The sequence below is a fragment of the Homarus americanus genome, unplaced genomic scaffold (assembly GCF_018991925.1).
Source record: "Homarus americanus isolate GMGI-L3 unplaced genomic scaffold, GMGI_Hamer_2.0 scaffold25483, whole genome shotgun sequence".
Taxonomy (NCBI): Eukaryota; Metazoa; Arthropoda; class Malacostraca; order Decapoda; family Nephropidae; genus Homarus; species Homarus americanus.
In genome coordinates this window covers 1,817,195-1,842,468 of record NW_024726235.1, presented here as the reverse complement: position 1 = coordinate 1,842,468, position 25,274 = coordinate 1,817,195, and the positions used below count along the sequence as shown (strand labels likewise).

The 25,274-nt window shown below is 39.2% G+C and overlaps 1 protein-coding gene across 2 annotated transcripts in view; it reads right to left on the bottom strand.

Moving 5' to 3' along the window:
• Nucleotides 1–4,162: 4,162 nt before the first annotated feature.
• Nucleotides 4,163–25,274, bottom strand: part of LOC121865414 — a 46,017-nt gene continuing 24,905 nt past the window's right edge. Inside the window, exons 3-9 of one of the 2 annotated variants that reach the window (XM_042364796.1) lie at nucleotides 17,255–17,383; nucleotides 16,936–17,005; nucleotides 16,272–16,751; nucleotides 14,165–14,364; nucleotides 13,061–13,200; nucleotides 12,179–12,299; nucleotides 4,163–7,883 (exon numbers count right to left, since the gene is read on the bottom strand). In XM_042364796.1, the coding sequence (XP_042220730.1) occupies nucleotides 6,516–7,883; nucleotides 12,179–12,299; nucleotides 13,061–13,068 (1,497 nt within the window). In that variant the 5' untranslated portion in view covers nucleotides 13,069–13,200; nucleotides 14,165–14,364; nucleotides 16,272–16,751; nucleotides 16,936–17,005; nucleotides 17,255–17,383 and the 3' untranslated portion in view covers nucleotides 4,163–6,515. Of the gene's footprint in view, nucleotides 7,884–12,178; nucleotides 12,300–13,060; nucleotides 13,201–14,164; nucleotides 14,365–16,271; nucleotides 17,006–17,254; nucleotides 17,384–25,274 lie in introns of both variants that reach the window. The other variant, XM_042364797.1, reaches the window with a different exon arrangement.

Below are 25,274 nucleotides of genomic sequence, written 5' to 3'. Positions count from 1 at the left end.
CCCGAGATATACTAGGGACTGTCAGTTGGTTGAAAATGTTCAAAGGAGGGCCACCAGACTGGTGCCTGCACTTCGGCACCTCAGCTACCCTGTGAGATTGGAGCGCCTGAACTTGCCTAGCTTATACTACAGACGGGCAAGGGGTGACCTAATTAAGGTGTATAAGCATCTCAAGGGGCACTACTCAGTTGAGTGTCCTTACTTAGAGCTGGCGGACGCTCGCCCCACAAGGGGTCACAGCTTAAGATTGAAGAAGCCGCAAGTCCAGAAAACTGTGAGGGCAATCTTTTTCGGAATGAGAGTTGTGAACTCTTGGAACAATCTACCAGAAAGTATTGTGACGGCACCGAGTGTGTGCTCTTTCAAGACAAGACTTGACCAACACTGGAGCAGGTTCAGGTACATTCAGGAGCCGGTGCATGCCTAGTACTTGCCAACAGTGCGTAACAGAGACGTGACCGATCGCCCAATCGGCTAACGTGCCGATCATTTGGTGAAGAGGATAAATGAAAAGGAAAATTAACAGACGTAGCCGATCACCCAAGCGCCTAACAAGCCAATCAGTGGTGAAGAGGATAAAAGTAAAAGTAATACCTATCAACAGTGACATGTTTATAGGCCTCCTCTTTAGACCTACTTTAACTGCCTAATTATGGCCATTCTAAAGCCAGTATCAGAAAATCCCTTAATCATCCACTTGAGGTAAAAAATCACTTAATACCGGGTAAACTCCAGAAAATTTCAAAACACAGAAAATCTCAACTGAAAACAACTCCAGTCCATGAAGTCCATCTGTTACATTTCAATTATTCAATCCAACAAAATTTCAACATTCCTTCAGATTAGGACCAAGCAACTTTGATGCTTTCTCATTTTCCCCTTCAATCTTTCTGAAACAAATTTACATGCTCTAGAACCCCACTTAAAAATCCTTCAAAACAACTCAATCTGCCACCCACTGGAAGACTCTTATGTTTTCCTTCTTTTACTCCTATAGGAGGATTAAAAGAGGGAACGGTATATACAATACAGTACTTGTTACAATATCAGACACAGTGGCATACCCAGAAATTTACCAAGGGTGGAGGGGGGGAACTTTGAACTAAGCAAACCAAGGTATTGTTGAAATACGAGATAATTAATATTTTTTCTGTATGTTCATGATTATTTTGCCATTTAATTAGTGATGCTGTTATTTTGATTTATTTATTTAATGTTATTTTTTTTCTTTATTGAAATTTAATACCCATTACTCGGGGTGGTGTGAGCCACACACCCCAAATCTAGTTGCACTAAGGCTCAACACTGCTGCTTCACTTGAGGAGATATTGAGTCCCTGAACTCAGTCACATAATGAACAATACAGTACTGTACAACCAAATCTAGCAAATACTGTAGTGTATACCAAATAATATTAAATTCCAAATCTCAAAAGAAAAATATAAACAACAATTTCAAAGATGATTACATTGCAATAGTTGTCAACAAACTAACTGTGACTTAATACATGCAATGATATACTGTATACAGTAAACGATATTCCCATAAAATCCCTTCAGTGGGCAATGCCTAAAATCATAGGAAACCTTTAACTGTCCATAATGTTAGAACATAACAGTGACCAGGTCCTTGCTGCATGACAGGATTTAATGAATCTTCCTTGTACCTGTACCAACATTTTTTAACTGATGTACAGTATACCTGTATAAAAGCCAATTGAACCATACCTGTTTATGCTCAGCAGCAAAACATTCTTCAGCTTTCGTCCTTCCTTTTCAGGATACCTTCATGTCAAGGGTGTCTATTCTTTATTTATTCTACCTTACACTTGCTCTCCATGTAGAGTTCTCAATCCTGGAATCAAGTTTAAATAGTTGATTATGACGAGACTTACAGTAAATGTTGTGGGGTCAATAACCTCATGGATCAACTCAAACATCATATCACATGTTCATGTTTATTCTTCTCACTTTTTAACAAGAACATACAGTACAAATGTAATAATAAAGATGACAAGGAACTTATTGTCACCAACTACCTTTTAGGAAGTAAACAAATTTATCTCTAATTCATTTAATACCTTATCCAGATCGATAAATTGTAGACATTAATACAGTACGTGTTCTGTTCAAGTTTTTCTCCATAAACCAGTCCACAATATGTCCAAGTATGTATTGCTGTTAGTATTGGAGCTGTGCCTCCATGACTACTGCTGCATCCATGTTGTTACAGTACTGTATTTATATCTCCAACTTTATTTTGTTTTGAGAACCTGACCTCTTTATGACTAAAAAACAAACAACCATTCACTCTTTTAACACAATCTATAAACCATAATTACAATCCATTGGGACCTTCATACATTACTGTAAAGTACCAATTGTTTATATACAGTACAGGCACAGTATTCACTTTTCATGGGCCACAGATGATGATGTTTATACTACTCGGAATTGGTTTCAGCTATGGACTGTCTTTCTTGGTTCATACTATTACTTCTATCAATAAGTATACACTATATCCTTTGATGTTTTGTTACCTTGATGAACTCTCCTTCCTTCTATATTTATAACTTGCAAGAGCAAAGATTTTTGAAGGAACACTTTCGGTATTTGCTAATGAATTCTGCATGCCGGTTTCCAACCACATATATCAAACAGTTTCCACTAGTTCACGATAAAGAACGAGGATGTATGGAAATCATGAGGGCTGCCTTAGCAAGTACATACAAGGCAAAGAAAAAAGATAGATGGAGAAAACAGTACAGTACAAGGAACAATAAAAGTAAACTGGAAGAATAAAAGAGACAGCAAGCCATCACTGGAATTGACTATGTTGAAGTTGACAAAATGCAGGAAACAAAAAACTTTCTTCTATTGGTGGACTGAAGAGGAAGGCATGCCTCATCGTAAAGACATGGTTTCTTACAATGGTGGTGGTGGTACAGGGAGAATAAGGCCAAAGCAAAGGCTCATCAATGCTTGCATGGAACAGCCAACCAGTTAATTACTTTATTGGCAAAATACCAGAGCATTTATAGTTTTTTGAGAAGCCATGTTCATGTGGTTTGCAGCTACTTTATAATTTGACATTTCTCCTTCTAAATTACTTAGTTCCAGCCAGAGCATTGCAGTGATCATAAATGCTCAACACCCCAGGCGGCTAGCGAGCCAATCAGTGGGAAAGAGAACAAAAGTAATTAGAATTCAAAGGCCTCTATATTTTACTGTGAAATTCTAATATTTCACATAGGTTTGAAGTGCTATTTCACTTTTAAATAACACAAGTTGTATTATTTGAACTCCCCATTTTTCAAATATGTAATTAACTAAGAATATATCTGGGTGAGCTACATACTGTCACTTATTTTTCATTTACTCTAGGTTTTACGTACAGGTAGTTAAAACACAAAGCTCCTATTCAAGAAGTGTTCATCCTAACATATGCAAATGAATGAAAAACTAATAAATTAGAAATCTAAACTTTTCTCTAAAATCATCATCAACAATATTTCATGGCCATTTTCCACGCTTGTGTGGATTAGCTGAGATTATTTGATGGCAGCTCTCCATGATGCAAAGCATTCATGTCATCTTTTCAAGATAATGTTTATATCTCTGAGAGATTTATTACAAATAAATTAGGTGAGTCTGTTATGAACATTGTAGCTGACATTGTTTACTTCCTCCTTAATCATTTATCCTTACAATCTATAGGGATGGATTAAGTACTGGTACATAATTTCTTAAAAATAAAATACTTTTGGCAATAATATTTAACACATAGCATACGAATAGAAAGATGTATAATAATAAAACAACTAACAAATACCTAACATTAACAACATAGGTTATATGCCTGTGAACAAAGTCAACACCTACATCAATTATTTTTTTCAGTTACAGTGGGGTATGCTATAACGAATGGATCCTACTACGAATATTCCTATAAAGAACGGTTTTACCTATAAAATTGATAATGCTATAACGAACGAAACTCGTACAACGAACATTATATATATATATATATATTTTTTTTTTAACTAATTTATTGTTTCTGTATTACAAGTATTAATGATATTCTTTATTTCAAGGGTTTAGATGCATATTTATGCACTTTTTTACAATTTTTACAATTTAATATTATATTTTTCAGTGTTAAGTGGTTGTATTTGGGGGCCTGGAACGGATTAATCCTATAACGAACGAATGCTATAACGAACAAGGTTCTAGAACCAATTAGATTAGTTATAGCATACCCCACTGTATTTGCATACTCAGCTGTCACCAATAAAGACCTTATCTCTATTAACAGCATTATTCTATTCTTCTGGCAACATCTAGTGATACTCCTTTTGGCCTAGGCAACTCATCCGCTGACTCATCCCACTTTGTGCATATCAGCAACTTATTTTGATGCACAGAACCCACCACACAATGATGGAACAGATGATAGCAATAGTATGTTTCCCTGGCTGGACAAGAGCCACATTCCCAGGCACACCAGCTTACAGTGTCTACTTGTAGAGCTTGTATAACTATAGTGTATTTTGGGCACTATTGGTGACATTACCCACCTCACCAGAACCTCCTAGACAGTTTAATACTACCGAAAGTGCGCACACGTATTTGTCCTAAAAAATAATAATATTTTTCATTCCAATACAGTACAGTATATTTAATAATATAAGACTTAAGAAGGGCAGTAAGTAACAGTCAAAGAGAAATGGATGTGTGAAAGATAAGGAGTATATACAGATAAGGTACAGGTATAAAATAATAATTTTAGAGAATAACATTGAAGTCAGAAAAGGAAATGATAACCACAAATAAATTTTAAAAAAGTGATAATTGCACTCGGAAGATTCCACCTGCAACACTCTGACATGATGTGGGAAGACGTGGATATTTGGTGAAGAGGATAAAAGAAAAGGAAAAGTAACAGAGACATAACCGATCGCCCAAGCGACTAACAAGCCGATCAGTGAAGAGGATAAAAGTAAGTAAAAAAGGTAGAACACATCTGTTGCAGCACTTACAGAGAACGAATGAAATTAAGGGAAAGGGAGTCTAGGTTGTTCATGATTCTGGCTATCCTACCTTCAGTAGCTGTTGGGTTACTCCACCCTCTTGGCAGGATGATAGTCAACCAAAAGGTGGTTCCATCATCAGTAAACACACCTGACAGTGTACCGTACTAATCAGTTCAGTGCACATGAGCTAACATAAAGGGAGGGAACCCAACCCTCCACTCGAGTCAGGAATCAAACTAAAGACCATTTGAGTGAGGATGTATGAGTGGAAGTTAAGAAATCAGAAACAGTGTGATAGCAAGCAATGGTTTGCTGAAAGGTGCTGGGCAATCCACATTCTTGTGTGGTAATAAAATATGGGGCTATAAGAAATGGTTAACAGTTAGAATAGATTATCTGACAGGGGTAAAGTTTAGGGTAGACAAAATAGGAAGAATAAGGTAACAAAAATGATATGGGACTGTGACAAGATGAAGTAAAAGGTGGCACCTTGAAATGGTATTACATAAGAAAGAAGCACTGTCACCAGAATGATCTAAGGAGTGAATAAGTGAGCTGAGTGGACCTAGACACATAAGTTGGTACAAGTCAAAAGTAAGGTGGAGGGGCACAACCAGTGATTTACATGTGTTTATCGACAGAAAAATCTGTGAAAAAAGTTTATGTGCTAATCTTACATTACCCATTCTTTTTTACAGCTGGAAAAGTTCAATGGCCTATTGACTTTTCAAGTTGAACCAGAAACACAAAAATATAAACCGATATACCTGTACAGCAAAATATATATCAACTGAAGTCCAGGTTGAGAAAAAATATTAACCTTCCATAACAATTCAGTTCCCTGTATAAGCAATAACAAAATGTCATTAATGTCACTAGATTAGCAAAATTTAGTAGATGATCTCTCCAGAAACCTCTAAGTCGATATAGGACAGTATCAGCTGATGAATCTATCTCTGACAGCTGTACTTTTAGATTTTTTCTCAGGCAACTGATGTCTACACACAGCAGCTCTTAACTGTTCAGGTTACCCTGGTGCTGTGGGATCTTGAGCAGTTTTGTATATCTTACATGACATATTTCGAAGAGCATATTATGCATGATACTTCTTAGTTTGTCTGATGCAGTATATCTTACGTAATATATCTTATAGAAAATATATACAGCATATATTCTATTGCATATTTCATACATCAAGAATCTAAATAAGATGGTTCCCTGACCAACACCGCAAAATGCATGTTTTTGATTAGGACTGTGATTTCCAATTTAAGTGTAAACTAACTCCACCCTGTGCAGTGTCCCAAAATTCAATATTATACTAATTAATTTTTAATATACTGTATGTACTGTCCAAATAATATACATACAATTAACGCAATGTGCGTCACTATCAAGTATAAAGTTGTGGAACACTCAGGCACCTTTTGTAAATAAAATTTTCATGTCGTATTATTGGAAATCAATTTTCTTCATAGTTTATCTATATTTTAGGAAGTTTATTGGGGGTCACTAAAGGATTGTTAATTTCAATCAAATTACGACCAGCTGTTCTATAGTCAAATGTACAAGAGTGTGTCTCTGCATAACGGTGCTGAGCACAGAATTTACCCCCACAGCGACACTCATAGGTAGTTGCTACACCAATGCGCCGGGAACACTGCTCACACTTTGGCCTCCGTCGGCCCTTTCGCCGTGAGGGTGTAACAGGAGGAAGATGGGTGGGACCAGGTGCTGCCTTTCCACTACCTGGACGCCGGGTGGGGAAGCGTGCATCTTCAGGAGTGGTCCGTCTGGAAGTTCCCCCTTGGCTACGCATCAGTCCTCGCAACACGTCCCGTTGCTCTCGTGATCCTGAGGCCACTAGAGCACCCGGCCCTGGAGATGGAGGTGTCCCACCACGACTTCGTAAGGAGGCTAAAGACACTGATACTGAATTATTCCTGTGACTGTGAGACAAGCCATTACTACCTGATAGACTCGTGGACAAACTAGGTATAGGGTAATTGTTCTCTGGTGGAGAACTCCCCAAATGTTGGGATTGTCGAGAGTTTCCCCTTGATGAACCAAGAATGGTACACAATTCACGAAGACGTTCATCAGGGGCACGTAAATGGATACGCTCACTGACAGTGCTCTGGTCACCTGTCGTCCCCGGCCGCCGTTCTAAAACCTCTGGAGAAGTTTTTGGCCGGTTGTTTGCAGTGTGATGAGCTGCACGCATAAGATCTTGGTTATGGGAGCGATTGAGACGGCCACCATCATAACGGTGAGATCCTGTAAGTGTTCCAGGCGGCATATATAGAGGTTTTGAGACATCTCTTCTTGGCCAAGCCTCAAGAGTGTCCTTATCAGTTTCACCTTTATTTCCATTGTTTCCTGAGTTTATTCCCTTCCCATGTTTTACTATTGATTTGCGATAGGAGCCATCATAGTGATTATTCTGTCCTCTCCCTTTGTCTTCATTTACTGAGGCAAGACGGTTACGATCTCCTTGAGGACGGATGTTCTCCAGAGGCTTCCATCGACTAAAATCATATGGAATAGGGGGGTTAGCAGTTGGCAGTTCTTTCAAGGTTGGTCTGGAAAGGCTAGTACGGAGAATATCTGAGTGTTCCTGTGTAGTTGGGCGTGATCCTCGCCCCCCTCGGCGGCTGACAGTGGTGAGATGCTTATTTCCACTGCGTTGTCGCGTATTAGGACGGGAACCTCCACCACCACGGGGAACTAGACCCTCAGACAAATCTAATCGAGGAGAGGACAAGTCGTCAAGGAACTCAGGCCCTGTTTTGGAGCCACGACTCTGTGATCTTCTTACAGATGAGGACACCTTGCCTTTTTCTTTCTTCATCTGAAAAGAGAGTGATATAGTCACTGTTTGATGTACAGGTATCCCTCATTTAACAATGAGGTTGCATTCCTGAAAACCCAACGTTATGCAAAATTATCGCTAAACGAAGGATAACAGCAAAGCACGGAGGGAGAACAACAGGTTCAAATGGCAGGGTGGTAAATATTTGAGTACAGTACTGTACTCCCTAATAATAATAATAATAATAAACAAGTTTGTTATAAACTGTTTCGAAGTTAACCGATTCGTATATAACACCAAACTTCTACATGCGATGCTGTTACAGCCCTCTGCCATCACAAATAAATTCATTTCATACATATACACACCCATGCTCTTCATTTTTCTTATTGTATAATTTTATATTATATTTTCTTTATTTATATGCCACATTACAGTACTGCAGTGATTTTTCTAAAATTTTTAGTTTCATTACATGTAATAAAGGAAACATGCCATCTCACAGGCCACTTCATCCCCAATTTTTCCCCTTCCTAGTGAGTCAAGCTATCACTAAACAAAATTTTGACCTAACCGTAAGTGAGAAGGGGTGTAAAAATTCTTTAGTACTAAACCAAATTAATGTTTTTAAACTAACGCTAAACGAGGGATACCTGTACAGTACTCTCTTGCATGATTATGATACAAGATAAGGGGAGAAAAAAGCAATTGCTAAGTGCTTAAGTAAATACCATGTATAATGGCATACAAAATGACCTTTGAAGCTTATAAAAATTCCAGTAAAACTAGGAATTGTCATATTTGCTGAGTGCAAAATGTGAACCTTAAATCATGTGACAGCAGGCAGGGTGAGAGCATCACCTGACGCCCACTGTGCACCACCAGTATCTCCCGCCAAAAATATTTTCGACTGTAACTCATGTTTGGTGTAGTACTTAACTAGCACGTCTTAGCTGAAATATATGTGGATCGCACGATAACCAGTAACTCAATATCATGAGGAACTCCACACTACCCACCATTTCCATCAGCTAATGCACAGTCAGATTGGTTCAGTGTTTTTGGAGTACTGTATATCTAGCTGAATGTTTTGACAAGATCTCTTAAAAGTGACCAAAATTAACGTTAAGCATGCAATCCTTCTTTTATCTATGAATAGTACTAGTATGGTGGTAGGGCAGCCCTCACAATTTAGTGAACCTTCCTCCTGCTCACCCCACCCCCGTCTCCTGACATTAAATCGCCTTGCCACCATTATATCTATACATATATATATATACAGTATATATATATATATATATATATATATATATATATATATATATATATATATATATATATATATATATATATATATATATATATATATATATATATATATATATATATATATATATATATATATATATATAGACACACACAGTATACCTTAGTCTGCATTTACGCGGTCAATTGAACCCGTGGAGGTCCACGTAAAATGAGAAACGTGTAAACGAAATAACAGAACATATGGGATTAATTGAAATAGAGACTGGGCCGACTCCCAAACTCCACTTTTTTCTGACACAATACGTACAGTACCTTGTAGTAAAAATAACATCATAATTTTATGATGGTATTGACGCACACACATAATATCTAAATAAAAAACTACACTACTGTACAAATCTAAAGGTGTTTAACACTTACATTAGTAGAAGAGATGGGTCGGCACACGGATGGCGGCTGGTTCCGGAGGCAGAGGGCAGATTATGGCCCTCCGTAAATCACTATCACTATTCACAGAGGTTTGCAGGGCTCCTGACAAACCCTCAAAGTCCATATCCTCACTGTCACTATCACTGACTTGGGCTGGCTGTGGTTGTGGTGGGTTGCGGCTAAGAAGTCCGTAATACTACGCTGACGACTAGCATTGATGTTGTCGTGATACATCTGGACATACGCTCCATAATTTTCGACAGAAGGTTATTAGACACTTCATACCGATGCTTGACTATGTCTTTGTCAAGGATGAGCTTGATTTTCTCCCCAACTCGATGACTTCCTTCACATAACCATGGCTTGGTCCAGGTAGTTCAGGTTGTTTTCGGGTGGTGGGGGTCCAGCGAAGCCATTGTGAGGGGAATAGCGGCACAAGAGAGAACAGTATATACGCCGAGAACTGAGAACAATGAGACTGGCCCGCTAGGTCAGCGACTCTTTCCCTCTGGTGGCAGGGGACGTCATGTTACATTAGACCAATCACAGCTAGCAGCGGAGGGAGGTAAGGATGCGTGGCCCAATCACAGTCCGATACGCCATATGACGTCAGCGATAACGTAAGAGCCGACCTAATGCTCACCTCCAGGCGCAACTTCCGCGTAAATGATGGAATGAACCGATAGCTAAAAATTTTATTCTGGCAAGGTGTCACAGAAATGACCAAACGCCAGAAACCAAATCTGTCAAATGCAGACTATAATGTGTGTATATATATATATATATATATATATATATATATATATATATATATATATATATATATATATATATATATATATATATATATATATATATATATATATATATATATATATATATATATATATATATATATATATATATATATATATATATATATATATATATATATATATATATATATATATATATATATATATATATATATATATATATATATATATATATAAGTATATCACTGTAGGTGTTGGATCCAAGTACTTGTATATGCTGATAACCACAAGGAAACAAGAAACACGAAGTCTTCAAGCGCTGTGTAATTCACATCATCGGTGAGTACAGACTAGGAATAATACCTTGACAAGGCTAATATATACAGCAAGAGGAGAGCGAGATCAAGTCCCTAGGGGACAGACAGGTGTCCACAATGTTCTGGTCACAAGGCAGTGACCCAACCCTTACTAATCTTCTTAATCAAAAAATTGACCATGCCATCTCTAAGCACAGCAGCTGTCCATAGTCAGGTCATAGGGTAAGATGACCCAACCTTCTCACCTGGTTATAAATCTTCTTAATCACAAAATTATTCAGTTTGTACATACCATTACTCAAATTCATGTTGACAGATTCGGTATATTTAATGAGACTGGATTCTATAATGTTCCTACTGACAATTGAATTACAAGGTAATATTGAGGAGGCATTATCCCAGTCAATGCAGTGCTTATTATCTCTCATATGAATAAACAGAGCATTGGATTCCTGGCCTGTCCTAACACAATATTTATGCTGTTTAAGTCTAGTTATAAGATCTTTACCCGTCTGGCCTAAGTAGAACATATTGCATTCCTTGCAAGGAACCTTATAAATGCAGCCGCCTGCATTGTTGGGGGAGTTCTTAATTAACATCTGTTTTACAGTGCATGAGTTTTTAAATGTCACATTAACGTTCCGGGTTTTCAGTTGTATAGGAATTTGAGATAAATTTTTGTTAAATGGTAATACTAAGAGATTCTTATTGTCATGGGTTGGCTTAGGATCAGTTCTATACAAAGATTTCGTAGTAATGTTAAGGCATTTGTCTATAAAAGACCTAGGGTACTTAAGGTTCAAGCCAGTATTATAGATATATTTATCAATGAATTCCGGACCTGCGGCTTATTCAATCTTCAGTCATGACCTTGTGGGGCGAAGGCCCAACAGCTCCAAGTAAGACACTGATGAGTAGTGCCCCTTGAGATGCTTATACACCTCAGTTAGGTCGCCCTTATCCGTCTGTAGTATAAGCTAGGCAAGGTCAGGCGCTCCAATCTCTCAGGGTAGTTGAGGTGCCAAAGTGCAGGCACCAGTCTGGTGGCCCACCTTTGAACATTTTCAACCAATTGACAGTCCCTAGCATATCTCGGGGACCAGACAGGGTGACAGTACTCCAGATGAGGAAGCACTTCACTCTTGAAGATCGTTACGAGGGACGGACTGCCTAGATATCTGAACGACCTTCTTATAAGACCCATAATTTTTTTGCCTGATTTACCCTCTCCTCGCAATGGCCCGAGAACTTCAGCTCATTGTCAACATACAAACCTAGGTCCTTCTCACTTTCAGTCTCAAATAGTGCAGTTTCTTCAACCATTCTTGGAGCTCACAGAAATCCTTCTGCAGCTCTCCACAGTCAGCTTGGTTCTTGATTTCCCAAAAAACCTTGACGTCATCCGCAAACATTTGTATGGAGGAGTGTACAACATCAGGATTGTCAATTATGAAACAAACAAACAACAGAGGGCTCAATACACTACCCTGTGGTATCCCGCTTGGCCAGACAGGTACAGATGATGATTTCATGCCATTAAATACAGTAATGTACTGTACCGTACCTTATTCCTGATCTTCATCTCAGCCATGCGGGCCCTGATCTCTGCCATTCGATCTCTGGTCCTGACTTCCTCCTCAGATATTTGTGCTGCCTGAATCCCCAACTCTTCCGACCGAGCATTGCTGCATTGTGAATACAAAATGAAGATTATATGAAACAATACAGTATCTTCTGGAGAGAAAAACATTGTATAAACACTGAACTAATAATGATGATTGGAAAATAGACATTATCCATTAACAAAAATAATGTATAAAAGGATATTCTATTCAGGTTCATTACTAAAAGAGATCTGTTTGTTATAAGCCGGTCAAGAACATAGAGCTCACAGGATAAGACAGCCAACTTTAACAAATCCTTCATTATTGCCCTTAAATATTGAAATCCCAAAACTAGATACAATTTACTTTGGAGTAAAGACACACATTACACCTCTCTAGTATGAAGAGGGAGTAAATAGTGGGTGGAAATGGAATGAATCACAAATAGAAACACTCAAATTTTCTACAGGATACTAGTACCTGTACAGTGTTTAGGATTAGTCTTTATGAAACACAATTATGGACAAAATTTTTTTTATCTTAAATACAGTATACACACTGTTGTCTTATTGGTATGATATGGTTTCTACTTATAAGTCATATACTGTATGAGATTGGTTTATATATGGTGAATGCTGCTTTTCATTAAAAAATTAGGTAAGAGTTGAAACTTAAAAAAAATACTACAGTACATTTGTAATACAAAAAAATTAACAAATTGATTTTTAAAATCTCAATCCCCTCATATAAGACATTGAAAAATTGCCAAAGGAATTTTGACCACAACTCTAGCTGTCTGCATGATTGCATGGATGTATACAAAGTACAGTACATGTAATGACCTGCCCATGGAGCCCCAGGATTCATTGAGTGGTGAGAAGGATCCATCCTGATTCTCCACATGTAGAGGTTAACATTTTCTCCGTCCCTCAGTACGAGCAGTGTCACTGTGCGGCCACCCACGCCATCCCACAAGTCGTCTCTGTCAGAGCAACAGCCCTAGTTTATTCTCTCAATGGTGTTAAAATTTTATGATACTGGTAATATCTTATCTAATGACTTCAGCATAAATGTTGAAGTTTCAAAGAACTATGATGGGATAATGTGTCTGACTGTATCTTAAATTGTTTTAAGATGCAGTTAAATATTCATACTAGCATAGTTATTTTAAAGACAGAAGAAGAGCCAGGTAATTTTTTGTAAACATAATATTATGGGCCAATAAACCAGTTCACTAACAGGTAGTACTCAGGAAAATCTACAAATATGGTGGAGGTGTGGCAAGGACAATAACTATATTGTTCTGAGCTTTGTGATACTTGAAACTATCTCTCATGGATGGAAGTTTCTTAACACTCACAATTTATTAAGAATACAAACTCAGGAAAGTAAACACAAATTGTTTACTGACAAAAAGAATAATGTAGTTTCATTCAGTGGTTCACATTACAGTAGCTTTTCATTGTTCAATTTTCTAGTTTCCACCAAACACATTAAATCTAACAGTGGCTGTCACTGAACCTTTAGGGAGACCAGTTAAGTTAAAATAGATAAATCATGTACACAAACAATTTTATCAAAAATTCATTTCATTAATAAAGTGCAATACAGTAAGTATACTGTACAGTACAATTTTTCAATTTAAATAATTTCTATATGATTCCAAAAAGCAAATAGAAAATCCTGTCTGTTAATCAAGATAGAGTGAACTATATTGCTTATTTTTATCAATTTTAGTTTCTTGAAAGCAGGGTAAATATCCATACACTGCATAACAGTACACTGTACTGTATTGTACTCGTTTTTCTGCTAACACTTCAAAAAATGCTGTGTATGATAAAGCATTATGAAATAAATTATCAAAAACAACAATGTAAATAAAATTAGAAGTAACCTTCATTAGTGTTCACTTACAAGGAACACAGACACCATTAATACCTACTTACTTGTTAACATCAATATACTCAGTAACTTCACGCCACAGTATATCCTCCTGTGTGGGAAGTCGGCGGGCATTAATAGGTCCACCACGCATGGACAGCACCAGCCTCAGTGTGGACCCATCTACAACACCTTGCTCCAGTAGACACGTCTCATCGAGTAACTCTCTGACCCAAAATTAGGTGCTGGTGGCTGGTCGGGATTCCTGAGTGATCAAGTAAAATAAAATAAAATGTGATTATACTGGGGTAAAAATTCCCCAAACTACATCTATAAGGACTGTTTTTATCTACCTATTATAAATTGCTTGTCTTAACTCATAAGATGTACAGTATACAGTTTTAAATTCTTGTAATATTCAATGACACTTTCTAAATACTGTACAGGTATCATTAAATCAAAATAATAAAAACTACTGTAGCTACTGGGTACATTGCACAGTTTACATGTAATAACAACTCAGCATGATTTTAACTAAAGTACAAAGGTAATAATGTGTCACACTAATATTGATCCACCAAAGGGCTGAATTTATGATTTCTTTGGCATCTTTGCAAATGATCTTATCTATTGGTACAACAAAAGATTATGATTATCTTTGCTTTCTAACTACTGTATTGATAATGATAAATATTAATGAATAACTTGTATGTTCACTCCATGTCTCATTTTTGTACTGAAAGCTTTTGTTAATATAGTTTGTAATCTTTGTCCATTGAGTATTTTCAGCTTTTGGCTGCTATACTTTTCAATACAGTACGTACATCATTAATTATCACGATTACAGTACTGTATGTGCTGTAATATTATTATGATACTGTACCTGCACTGTACTTTCAGTGTCTATATACATGCAGAACCAATTACAGTATAAACTTGTATGAATATTTTACTGAATAAATATCTCTATCTAAGACAAACTACTGTATATCAATGCTGTGTCATACAAACTGAAAAAAAGGAAATTTCAGAGGGCAAGTACTGTATCTTAACCCACAGCAATCGGGCAAACTGGTGAAACTTTGGATTAAACAAAGTTCAGGTAGTCAAGATACAGTGCTGTACTGTACATGGCAGAGCGCACGTGCATTCACATCTGCAAACAAATATCTGTACAGATTTGCACACGTCAAATCATATGAAGGTAGTAGTGGAGGAAACGATTATCACCAAAAGAAGTTCATAGAATTGGTCAATTTTTCCAGAGATGTTCTTTGAATGAAAGTAAGTAATAAAAATGACATGACAACTTTTCTCTTAAATCACCTGCAGTGGGCGGGGCATGAAAGAGGGAAATTACGTGGTAATAAGACAACAAAAAACTGATCATATGATAGTAATAAAACGTCTCTACCTGTTTTGTAAGCAAAGAAATCAACTCTTTACCAGAATATGGTGGCATCAATTCTCCTGTGACAACTGTCGTCCTGGTCCACTCTAAGATCAGCATCATATGGTTAAGATTGAGTTCCATAACAGGTGTTTGGATACCTTACACTTTAATTTGGAGTTGCATTGGATTCGAAATCAACTGTACGCAATTATCGCATCGTCTACTGGAAAATCCATAAGTTATCAGATGCCAGCAGTGTTTCTTGAGGAACAAGATCAAAGACTTAATTCAACCGACATTATTAGTCTCAGAGTAACATGCAACCTCACTATTAAAGAAAGTTCATTCTGCTGTTATGGGATCTGGGGGGGGCTGTTCGTAAACTTAATATGGCTAAACAACTTTATATGGCAGAGGATCCAGAAGACAGAATTCCTGATTCAGAAGTTAGGTAAGGTTAGGTAGGTTTGGTTATGTTAGATCGGGTTCGGTCAGGTTCTGTGTATTGCTGTATCCACTTTCTTATGTAGTACTGTACCATGCAAATACCACCTCTAGAAATTTTGGTGCAATTCCATAAGTTCCTTCAGGTGATAACCATTTCATCTACCTTTACCCATACTGTTTGAATATTAGCCCCCAGCTTATTTCATCTTTTGTGTCAGGTGAAATAAAGTGGGAGGTTAATTTTCATGTGGAAATTTCTTTATTTTGTACTTTTGAAAGCAAGTGTTTGTATGGAAGAGTGTATGTACAGTATGTGTGGCTTCAAGACATACCTTGTGTGCGATAAAGGAGTCCCTTGAGCCCTGCTGCAGTATCCCATTGAGAGACCCTCACACGGTAAGAATCTCCCAGCAGTGTCTCTACCATTACCTCAATGGCATCCTCCTCATCCTCATCACCATAATCTCCTGTCGGGGGGTACGAAGCATCCAGCTCAATTGACTCTTCTGCGTCTGCATCTTCCTGGTGGTGGTGTGGCACTTGACCATGGTCTCCATTATTGACGTCGTCTTCAGAATCAGATGACCCCTGGAAGTCCTTACTGCCAGGGGAAGGATGCTGCCCCTGACCGCCACCCCCACCATGCATTCTGGTCAGGTGGACGTCCAGGGAAGGATCAGAGTGCCACCCATCTTACTGAAGTGGCTAGCAGAGCACGGCGGATCCTAACTTCCATTGTAATTGTCTCCCCTCACGCTCTCCACTCATTAACTGTGTTGCATCACCTCTGCCATGTGTCTGACTTATATATGCTGGATAAAGAAGTGAAGTTTGTGATTTTTACATTTCTGCCTTAGCACCGAGTAATGTTACCAGCTGAGCTATGGCATAATGGAAATCAAAACTTGTTCTCAAGGCAGAAGGAACTGGATAACGAAAATAAACACTTTACTGCAGAAAGAGCAAGAGATGGCTAATGGATAGAGGTTAATATACCTGAGGTGTGATAGTTCCTAAGTGACACCATTTCTTTACAATCGCCATTCTCAATGGTGTCACATCTCCTCTGTAAAAAAAAAATTCAATTGTAATTAACTAACACACACCACTTATACACTGTATCAATTTTCAAAATTGTATTCAGGATCAAACAACTGTGAAATTATAAATGGCATAATAAAGCAACGCTACTATCAGATTTTTAAAAAGGTAAATCTATCTGGTGACAGAGGCTTCTGTGACTGCTTACTTCTTTATTACTGCTGTGTGCTCACTTAAGAAATATATCAACATCAAATTTTAAGAAATGGCTTACAGTCACTAAATGTTCGATGAATGTGATGAGCAAAGTGCTTATGATCTAAAGTTGTCTGTTGAACTGAAATATTCCAGGAGACAGACAACACGGCCATCATAGACAACACTTCAACCAACAATGCATGACCTGTAACCACATGTTTGGAAATTAGTAAATTTGCATAAGAAATTCTACAAATGTAGTGTATGAGTATACACACGCAAAATATTTATTGTATGGTTGAACACTCAGTACAGTATTAGGAAACTGAACTGTGATCATGTTTCATTGCTACATATATATTTAACATCTTCACAGTCTATTCAGTCAGTGTGGTGTGACTTGTGAGTGCAGTATGCGGTACGTAGTACAGGTGAGAGGGGAGGATGTGGCGCGGGAGTGTAGTTTGCAGCAAGGTCTATACAGGGTGATTCAGCAAAGAGTAAATTAAATTAGAGGATGAAATCCTTGGATAATTCTAAACCACAATGTCTCTATGGTAAAATGTCAGATTCTGCACAGTTTCCATGTTACAATACATTTAAGATGTTGTATTAATAAGAGTGAATTTGATGTGAAACTCCCTCCCCCCCTGTAACTGCCTTTATCTCATTCGGTCGTACACGGTCCCTGTCTCATTGCACCTGTGTCTGCCATCTGTATCACGCTGTACTGCTGTACATAAGACATCTGTGAATAAATGATTACAAAAACCTACGGGGGTTTCACATCAAGTTCACTCTCATTAACACAACATCTTTAATATACAAGTGTTGTAACATGGGAACTATGCAGAATCTGACATTTTACCATAGAGACATTGTGGTTTAGAATTATCCAAGGATTTCATCCTCTAATTTAATTTACTCTTTGCTGAATCACCCTGTATAGACCTTGGTATGTAGTATGGCGTGTCAACATTCCTAGGGTGGCGGCGGGTGGTGGTGCTGGCCTGCTGGGCAGGGAGTCATCATGATTAGTCTATGACTACGAGTACTCCTCAGAGTCCTCACCTTTCACGGAAGACGGAAGGTCCCCTAACGTAACCCGTCCCCCTCTCCCACCCTTCACCTATGATGTATAAATAAGGTCTCCTACATTACTCAACACCTAAGATGTATCAAATATGTATTTTCCTCACTGTTCCATAGTTATGATGTATTAAATCCCAATGCGAGTGGAAAAGGGGGCAATTGGTTTTGTTTTTCCGTGAGTATACAGTACAGAGTACGTACTTATATTTTCCCAATCGTATGTCTATATTTATGCATGTCTACGTTTAAGTGCATCTATGTTTATGTTTCTCTTGCGTTTATGTGCGTCCGCATTTATGTGTATGTATGTTTATGTGCATCTGCATTTATGTGAGTCTACATTTATGTGCATCTGCATCTACTATATGTGCATCTGCGTTTAATTGCATCTGTTACGTGCGTCTGCGTTTATGTGCATATGCATTGATGTGCATCTGCATTTATGAACGTGTACAGTTATGTGCATCTGCGTTTAAGTGAGTCTACATTTATGTGCGTCTCCGCTTATGTGCGTCTGCGTTTATGTACGTCTGTGTTTATGCATGTCTGACTGGGGATAAAACTTCAAGAACAGGTTCATTTAAAAGATGAAACTTTCTATAGAGATTTATAATTTAGTCTCGCGAAGGTTTAAGGCGTATACCCCCAACTTAAATAATAACGCAAAACTGCAAGCACACTGATAAGAATAGAGATAACCAAAAGCCTTCCAACCTGTTCTTTGGTTGATTTTTGCTGGTGTGGTATGTGCTGCTGGCTATGAACATGTGATAATATTTTGAAAGAAAAGTTAAGTCATGCACATACGACTCACGAATTGACGCACAACGGTATCGCAAACCTGAGCGCGCGCACACACACACACACAAACTTACATACGGACGACACATTTGCTACAGATCAAGTCGTAAGTATGGTATGAGGCTGCCAATTTATGTTTCCTTTTTCTCTCAGAGCCAAAAACTGCCCGACAGTCATTACATTTACCAGGAGTCCGTGGATACTGTCGTCCGTGCCCTAATTCTACCACCTGCATACGTCAACACACTTCCGCATAGATCCTGTCAAGCCCCTTTAACTAAGCTTACCATCCAGAAGCAAGGGGCCAGCTAAAACACCGGCGTTGACGCCACAAATCACTCAAAACCTAAACTATGTCATAATATTTACGACCCTCAAGTCTTGATGATAATGGGGGAAGGGGGTGGAGGGTTGGCAATGTCCTGCCCCCAGTTATCGTGACAGTGTTACGAGTGTTGGAATGCTAGGAGATCGACCGGGAGGTGGTGGTCCAAGGAAGGTGGTTTAGCAAAGTGCGCTGCTGGTTCTCGGGACTTGTATAAACAGTTCGGCCTGAGGGGAGGAGGGGGGCAGCATGGAACGAAGAAGTACCAGCTTCAGTTACCACGGGACGTTTTCCTAAATAACTTTAATTTCCCTAGTAAATAAATACGATAAGGCAAGACTGGATACCTTAGTCTACACTAATAAATTCTTGTCATAAAATATCTCTCTTTATTAACTGAGTAAAGACAAGACTGGAATCCTGGCGTCGAGTAATGAGTTGTGGCGATTAAAAAACTCCCATTTCAGCAGAGTAAAGGGCAAGACTTGATTCCCAGCGTAGGGGAGCATGGGAATTGTAACAAATTTCCTCCTTTCTAACTCATTAAAGCTTTACTTCGTGTTCCAGCGCCCCAAGGTCGTCCATCGTCTGCTTCAAGACAAGACTGGATTCCTAAGTCTAGTTAGTAAGTCACCGTAATAGACTGAATCATTACTGCACCTGAGTAACGGCAACAAGATCGGCTAGCGTCAGGCAACGACTAGTTACGGTATTATAACTCCAAAGATAAGACAAGATTAGTATATTATATCCATGTAGTGAAATATACAGTCACACATTCATAGGAGCCAACATCACACATTTTAACTGAATACCAGGAGTCGACCTACATCTTCAGACCCACTAGACAGCTGATTCATCCAAAATATTTTTTTTATTCGCTAGTTTTCAATTCCTACATGAAAAAAGAAACATAAAGATTACAATTATTTACAAATACAATCATCTTTTTTTAACGAGTGAATACAGATATTTCGTGACTATGGTTCATTCATTCTCTCTTACTGTAAACAACATTTTAAATTTTCAGTGTACCTGTATATTTCCACAACAGTTACATAAACACTTATGTCCTGTATTTATGGTACTAGATTGCCTGTAATATTACCTCTGTTGATTTCTATTTGTTATTTTTGGCGCTAACAGGTGCAGCACGGCCGTCGTCACCTCACGGAGTGGTTAAACATTGGGAATTTACAATGACTGGCCCAGCGAGCTACACCACTCAATAGCTTCTAACCTAACCTAACTTAACCTTTAGGTCAGATTAGGTTAGGTTTCTGCTCAGACAGGTTATGGCAGGTTTGGCTTAGATTATTAGGCTAGATTTGGTTAGGTTAGGCTAGATTTAGATAAGTCAGGTTAGTGCACACACACACACACACACACACACACACACACACACACACGGGTTTATACGGCATTACATATAATAACCATCAGGCGGCCCATTACACCAACAAGACCAATAACACAAGGGAACATGACATAACACGAAGGTAATGAGAGAGGCAGGTAAGAAGCACCGACACGCCACAGGTAGCTCAGGTGGATGTTAGGAGGTCGCGCAAAATACCTGAGAGGTGCCGATAACACCCACCAACGGCCAGGTGTGTGTGTGTGTCCCTCAGCCGCCCGCCACCACCTGCTCTTTGGTGGTGATGGGATAGAGGGGGAGGGACTGGGGTGAGATGGTGGCGAGGAATAGAGAAAAATAATGAAGGGAAGCGGGCAGCCATAGAGATATATCTCAGTCTCCAATCACGATAGATCAGGTCAGATAAGATCATTCTACACACCTAAGTTTACAGCTATTTGATCATAGTTTTTTTTAATAAACCTAAATAGATGATAGGAACATATTCTTTGTTATTCCTATTTTCTATCATAAATTCAATTAACCTCATAATAACAAGGTCGGCAGTAAAGGTAAGACCCCCCACTGCGCCAAGGTAAAGCCCAGAAGACCATAACTCTGGATAATGGCGGCAGAAAATGCAGATTATTGAACTTGCTCGTCTGAGGTCTTGTTGAGATATACCCAGACATGCCAAGTTGGCTAAAAATTCCCTCGCTACTTGTTGGAGTCATCGCGTTCACACCTCCCAGGCACACCCACTAATGGCGAACACACATAAAAACACCCACTAAAATATAAAATACTTCCTCTTAAATTATTCCCGCGGTCTACATTTCACTTGGCAGTGGAGCGTTTCATTCACAATATCAATATCACGTTTAATATACATCTTTCAGTTACGACACTGACCTAGTTTACTTCCTCCCTCTACGGTGGTCGTCATTCAGCGGTGGACGACCCTGGGTGTTCTGTACTCTACTCTGCTGGGTACACCTTGGTACATAATAAACACGGTGATCCTGGCCTGGTCAAGTCCTCCTTGCTCGACGTCACATTAAATACACAGCCATAATGATACACACACACAGCCATAATGATACACACACACACACACACACACACACACACACACACACACACACACACACACACACACACACACACACACACAAACACCACTGTATTAAACGATGTGTGTGTGTGTGTGTGTAGGTGGGCGTGATTACAACCTTGGTTAATATTGAGCGGTGAGGGACCTCAGTAGTAGTTAGTGCGTGTTTTGCTGAGGAATTAGATGCATGTGTGCGTGTTAGGGGCAACTGCTGCGACACACGTGCTGCACACCCGACAGTATATGTGCATATATGCACATGTGTGTGTGTGTGTTTCAGGAACTGGGTGTACTGATGTTATTGGTAGTCTCCAGCTTTACCTATCAACTACCTACCAACAACGTCCTCCCTCCCTCCCTCCCTATTCACCTTCCTATGTCGACTACGGGAACTCCTTGTCACACTCATATCTTTCCATCGACCTCCACATAACCTACAGCTCTTCAAACGTAGGACACATACACTCACTCACCCATCTCTCTCCCTCTCGTTCAGTCTCACTCTCCCCCTCGCCCCACCCCCCCCCCTCCTCCTTTACCGTGGCCCTGGGCTCGTTCGTCACTAAGTTCCGTCACCATAACAAGAGGGTGAGTCCCAGGAATTCTCACTCACCCCCTTACTGCCTCCCGTCACTCGCCCCATCACTGCCTCCCCTCACTCGCTCCATCACTGCCTCCCCTAACTTGCCCAATCATTGACTCACCTCACAACCTTCCCTCTCAATTTTCCCTTCCTTCCCCTCTTTACCCTCCCTCTCACTTTTCCCTCCCCTGCCTTCCCTTCCCTCTCCCATGCTCGTTTCCTCACTGGCTCCCCTCACACGTCATCTCTCTTTTTCACGCTAATCACCAACCTCTTTCTCTCTCTCTCTCTCTCTCAATCTCTCTCTCTCTCTCTCTCTCTCTCTCTCTCTCTCTCTCTCTCTCTCTCTCATACAACATTTCATACAGCCAGTCACCAGTAACTTCTATGCAACACCCCAAACAAACAGTTATCTCTATACATCACCCTATACATACAGTCAGTCAGCCACCACTTCTCTCTACCACAGGAGCTCCAAACGGTGCTTAGTTATTGTGTCCTGGGGGTAGCAAGAGCCCGTAATTACTGTACTGAACCTAGAGATAATGTGCTCTGAAACCCGTACAGTAATCCAATGTGGTGGCCGTTGACTACAGATGGTCGGAATTATCCTAACATCTTTACAAAAATATTCCCATTGTGGTCATATGTTATTTACCAATACGAACAGATGTTATTGATGGCTAGTAAAATCTCTCAAAAGAAAAAAATCCTATTAAAACACAAGTAATCTAATCCTTTAAGTGCAAATGCCGTAAAAACCTGTCATGATGTAGTGATTTTTAGCTTCGAGATTTACTAAAGAAACTGTGAAACAAGTCAGGCATGGAGACAGTATTGGATGTTGTGAGAGAGGATATAGCGCGCGCACACACACACACACACACACACACACACACACACACACACACACACACACACACACACACACACACACACACACAGGGTAAGAGCAGCAGTGTCGCCACCTCCCCTGTCAGGAATGTGTTGGTGTGAGGTTATGGGTGACAGTGACGACCACTATGCATTCCTCACTGGTCAATATTCTTCACCATGCAACCACACGTCAACCAACATCACACAGTACATGTCTTTTTAGCATACATACACATCTACGAGTATACATACACATGCTCTCTCAGATATACATACACATAAAAACACACACGCACACACACATAGAACACACCCACAACATACACACACAACACACACACACCACACTGAACGTATACATGCATTAGAAATTACAGAGCTGAGTCATCATTACACCATAAATAATACATTCACCCGGAACTATAGGGAATGTAAAACTGGCTTATAATACCACTAACAGCCTCACACCCTTAATATACCCGTCACCACCTGGCTCTATTATCTCCAACGATCGTAAGTTAAAGTTCTCTCCCCCCCCCTCCCCTTCCCTCCTCTCCCCTTCCATCCCCTCCCCTCCTAACCCTTCCCCTCCCGTAATTGGAGACGTGAGAATGCTTTTAAATGGCTCTCTTTAAGCTACGACATGAAGAAATCCAAAATGGCGTCGGAATTGTATTGAGACTGTACCTTATCTACATGTGTTGTTCTTGTATATACAGATTAGGAGTAATTATTTAACGAAAGCTTTTCTAAACGACCTCTTCACCCACCAGTCTTAACCCTTTATGGGAAAAAAGTGGTTTAACCCTTTGACTATGAATGAAACCTTTGATGACTATTGATTAACCCTTTAATGACTATGGATTAACCCTTTAATGACTATGGATTAACCCTTTAATGACTATGGATTAACCCTTTGACGACTATGGATTAACTCTTTGACGACTATAGATTAACCCTTTGATGACTATGGATTAACCCTTTGACGACTAAGGATTAAACCTTTGACGACTATGGATTAACCCTTTGAGGACTATGGATTAACCCTTTGAGGACGATCTTTTTCAATATCCTCAAAGGGTTAAACCACTATCTTCTACAGTTGTTTCATCGTCCTATAAAGTTCAATGGTCGCTAGAAAGACTGCCTACAGTACGTGTACATGGCAAAGTGGTACAAAATTACAACATGAAAGAGAATACAGTACAGTACATACAGTAAGTATGATGAAACGATACTTCAGAACGATACTAATAATACAGTGAAGTGTATATGTGTGTGTATTAGGGAATGACACACACACACACACAAAATACAGCCTTGACCTTGAACACCAAGTCATGCTCTACGGGTGACAAGGCCTTTTAACCTCCCAATACTTATATTTCGTTCTGTCTCATAAGGAAATAAATCATCTTACACAGCCCATCAAGTCATCATCGTAAATAAAGGGAATAAAATAATGGTAAAAAAGGGGGGCTTTAAAAATCACTGTGCACAATGGATTACGTGCGTACGGTACTCGACCACCTGGGGGCTGTTGTTATCGTACACTGAGGACTAAATTATCGTACAAAAAGGAGGTAATTGATTGTACTCGGGTTTTTGATCGTGTACAAAAGTGGTCAGGGAATTGTGCAGAGCTAAGTTTTAAGTCATGGTACTGGGGAAGTTTTAAGTCATGGTACTGGGGAAGTTTTAAGTCATGGTACTGGGGAAGGTTTAAGTCATGGTACTGGGGGAGGTTTAAGTCATGGTACTGGGGGAGGTTTAAGTCATGGTACTGGGGAAGTTTTAAGTCATGGTACTGGGGGAGGTTTAAGTCATGGTACTGGGGAAGTTTTAAGTCATGGTACTGGGGGAGGTTTAAGTCATGGTACTGGGGAAGTTTTAAGTCATGGTACTGGAGATGCCAATATTTGAAATCATTAACAAGTTGAGACAATTT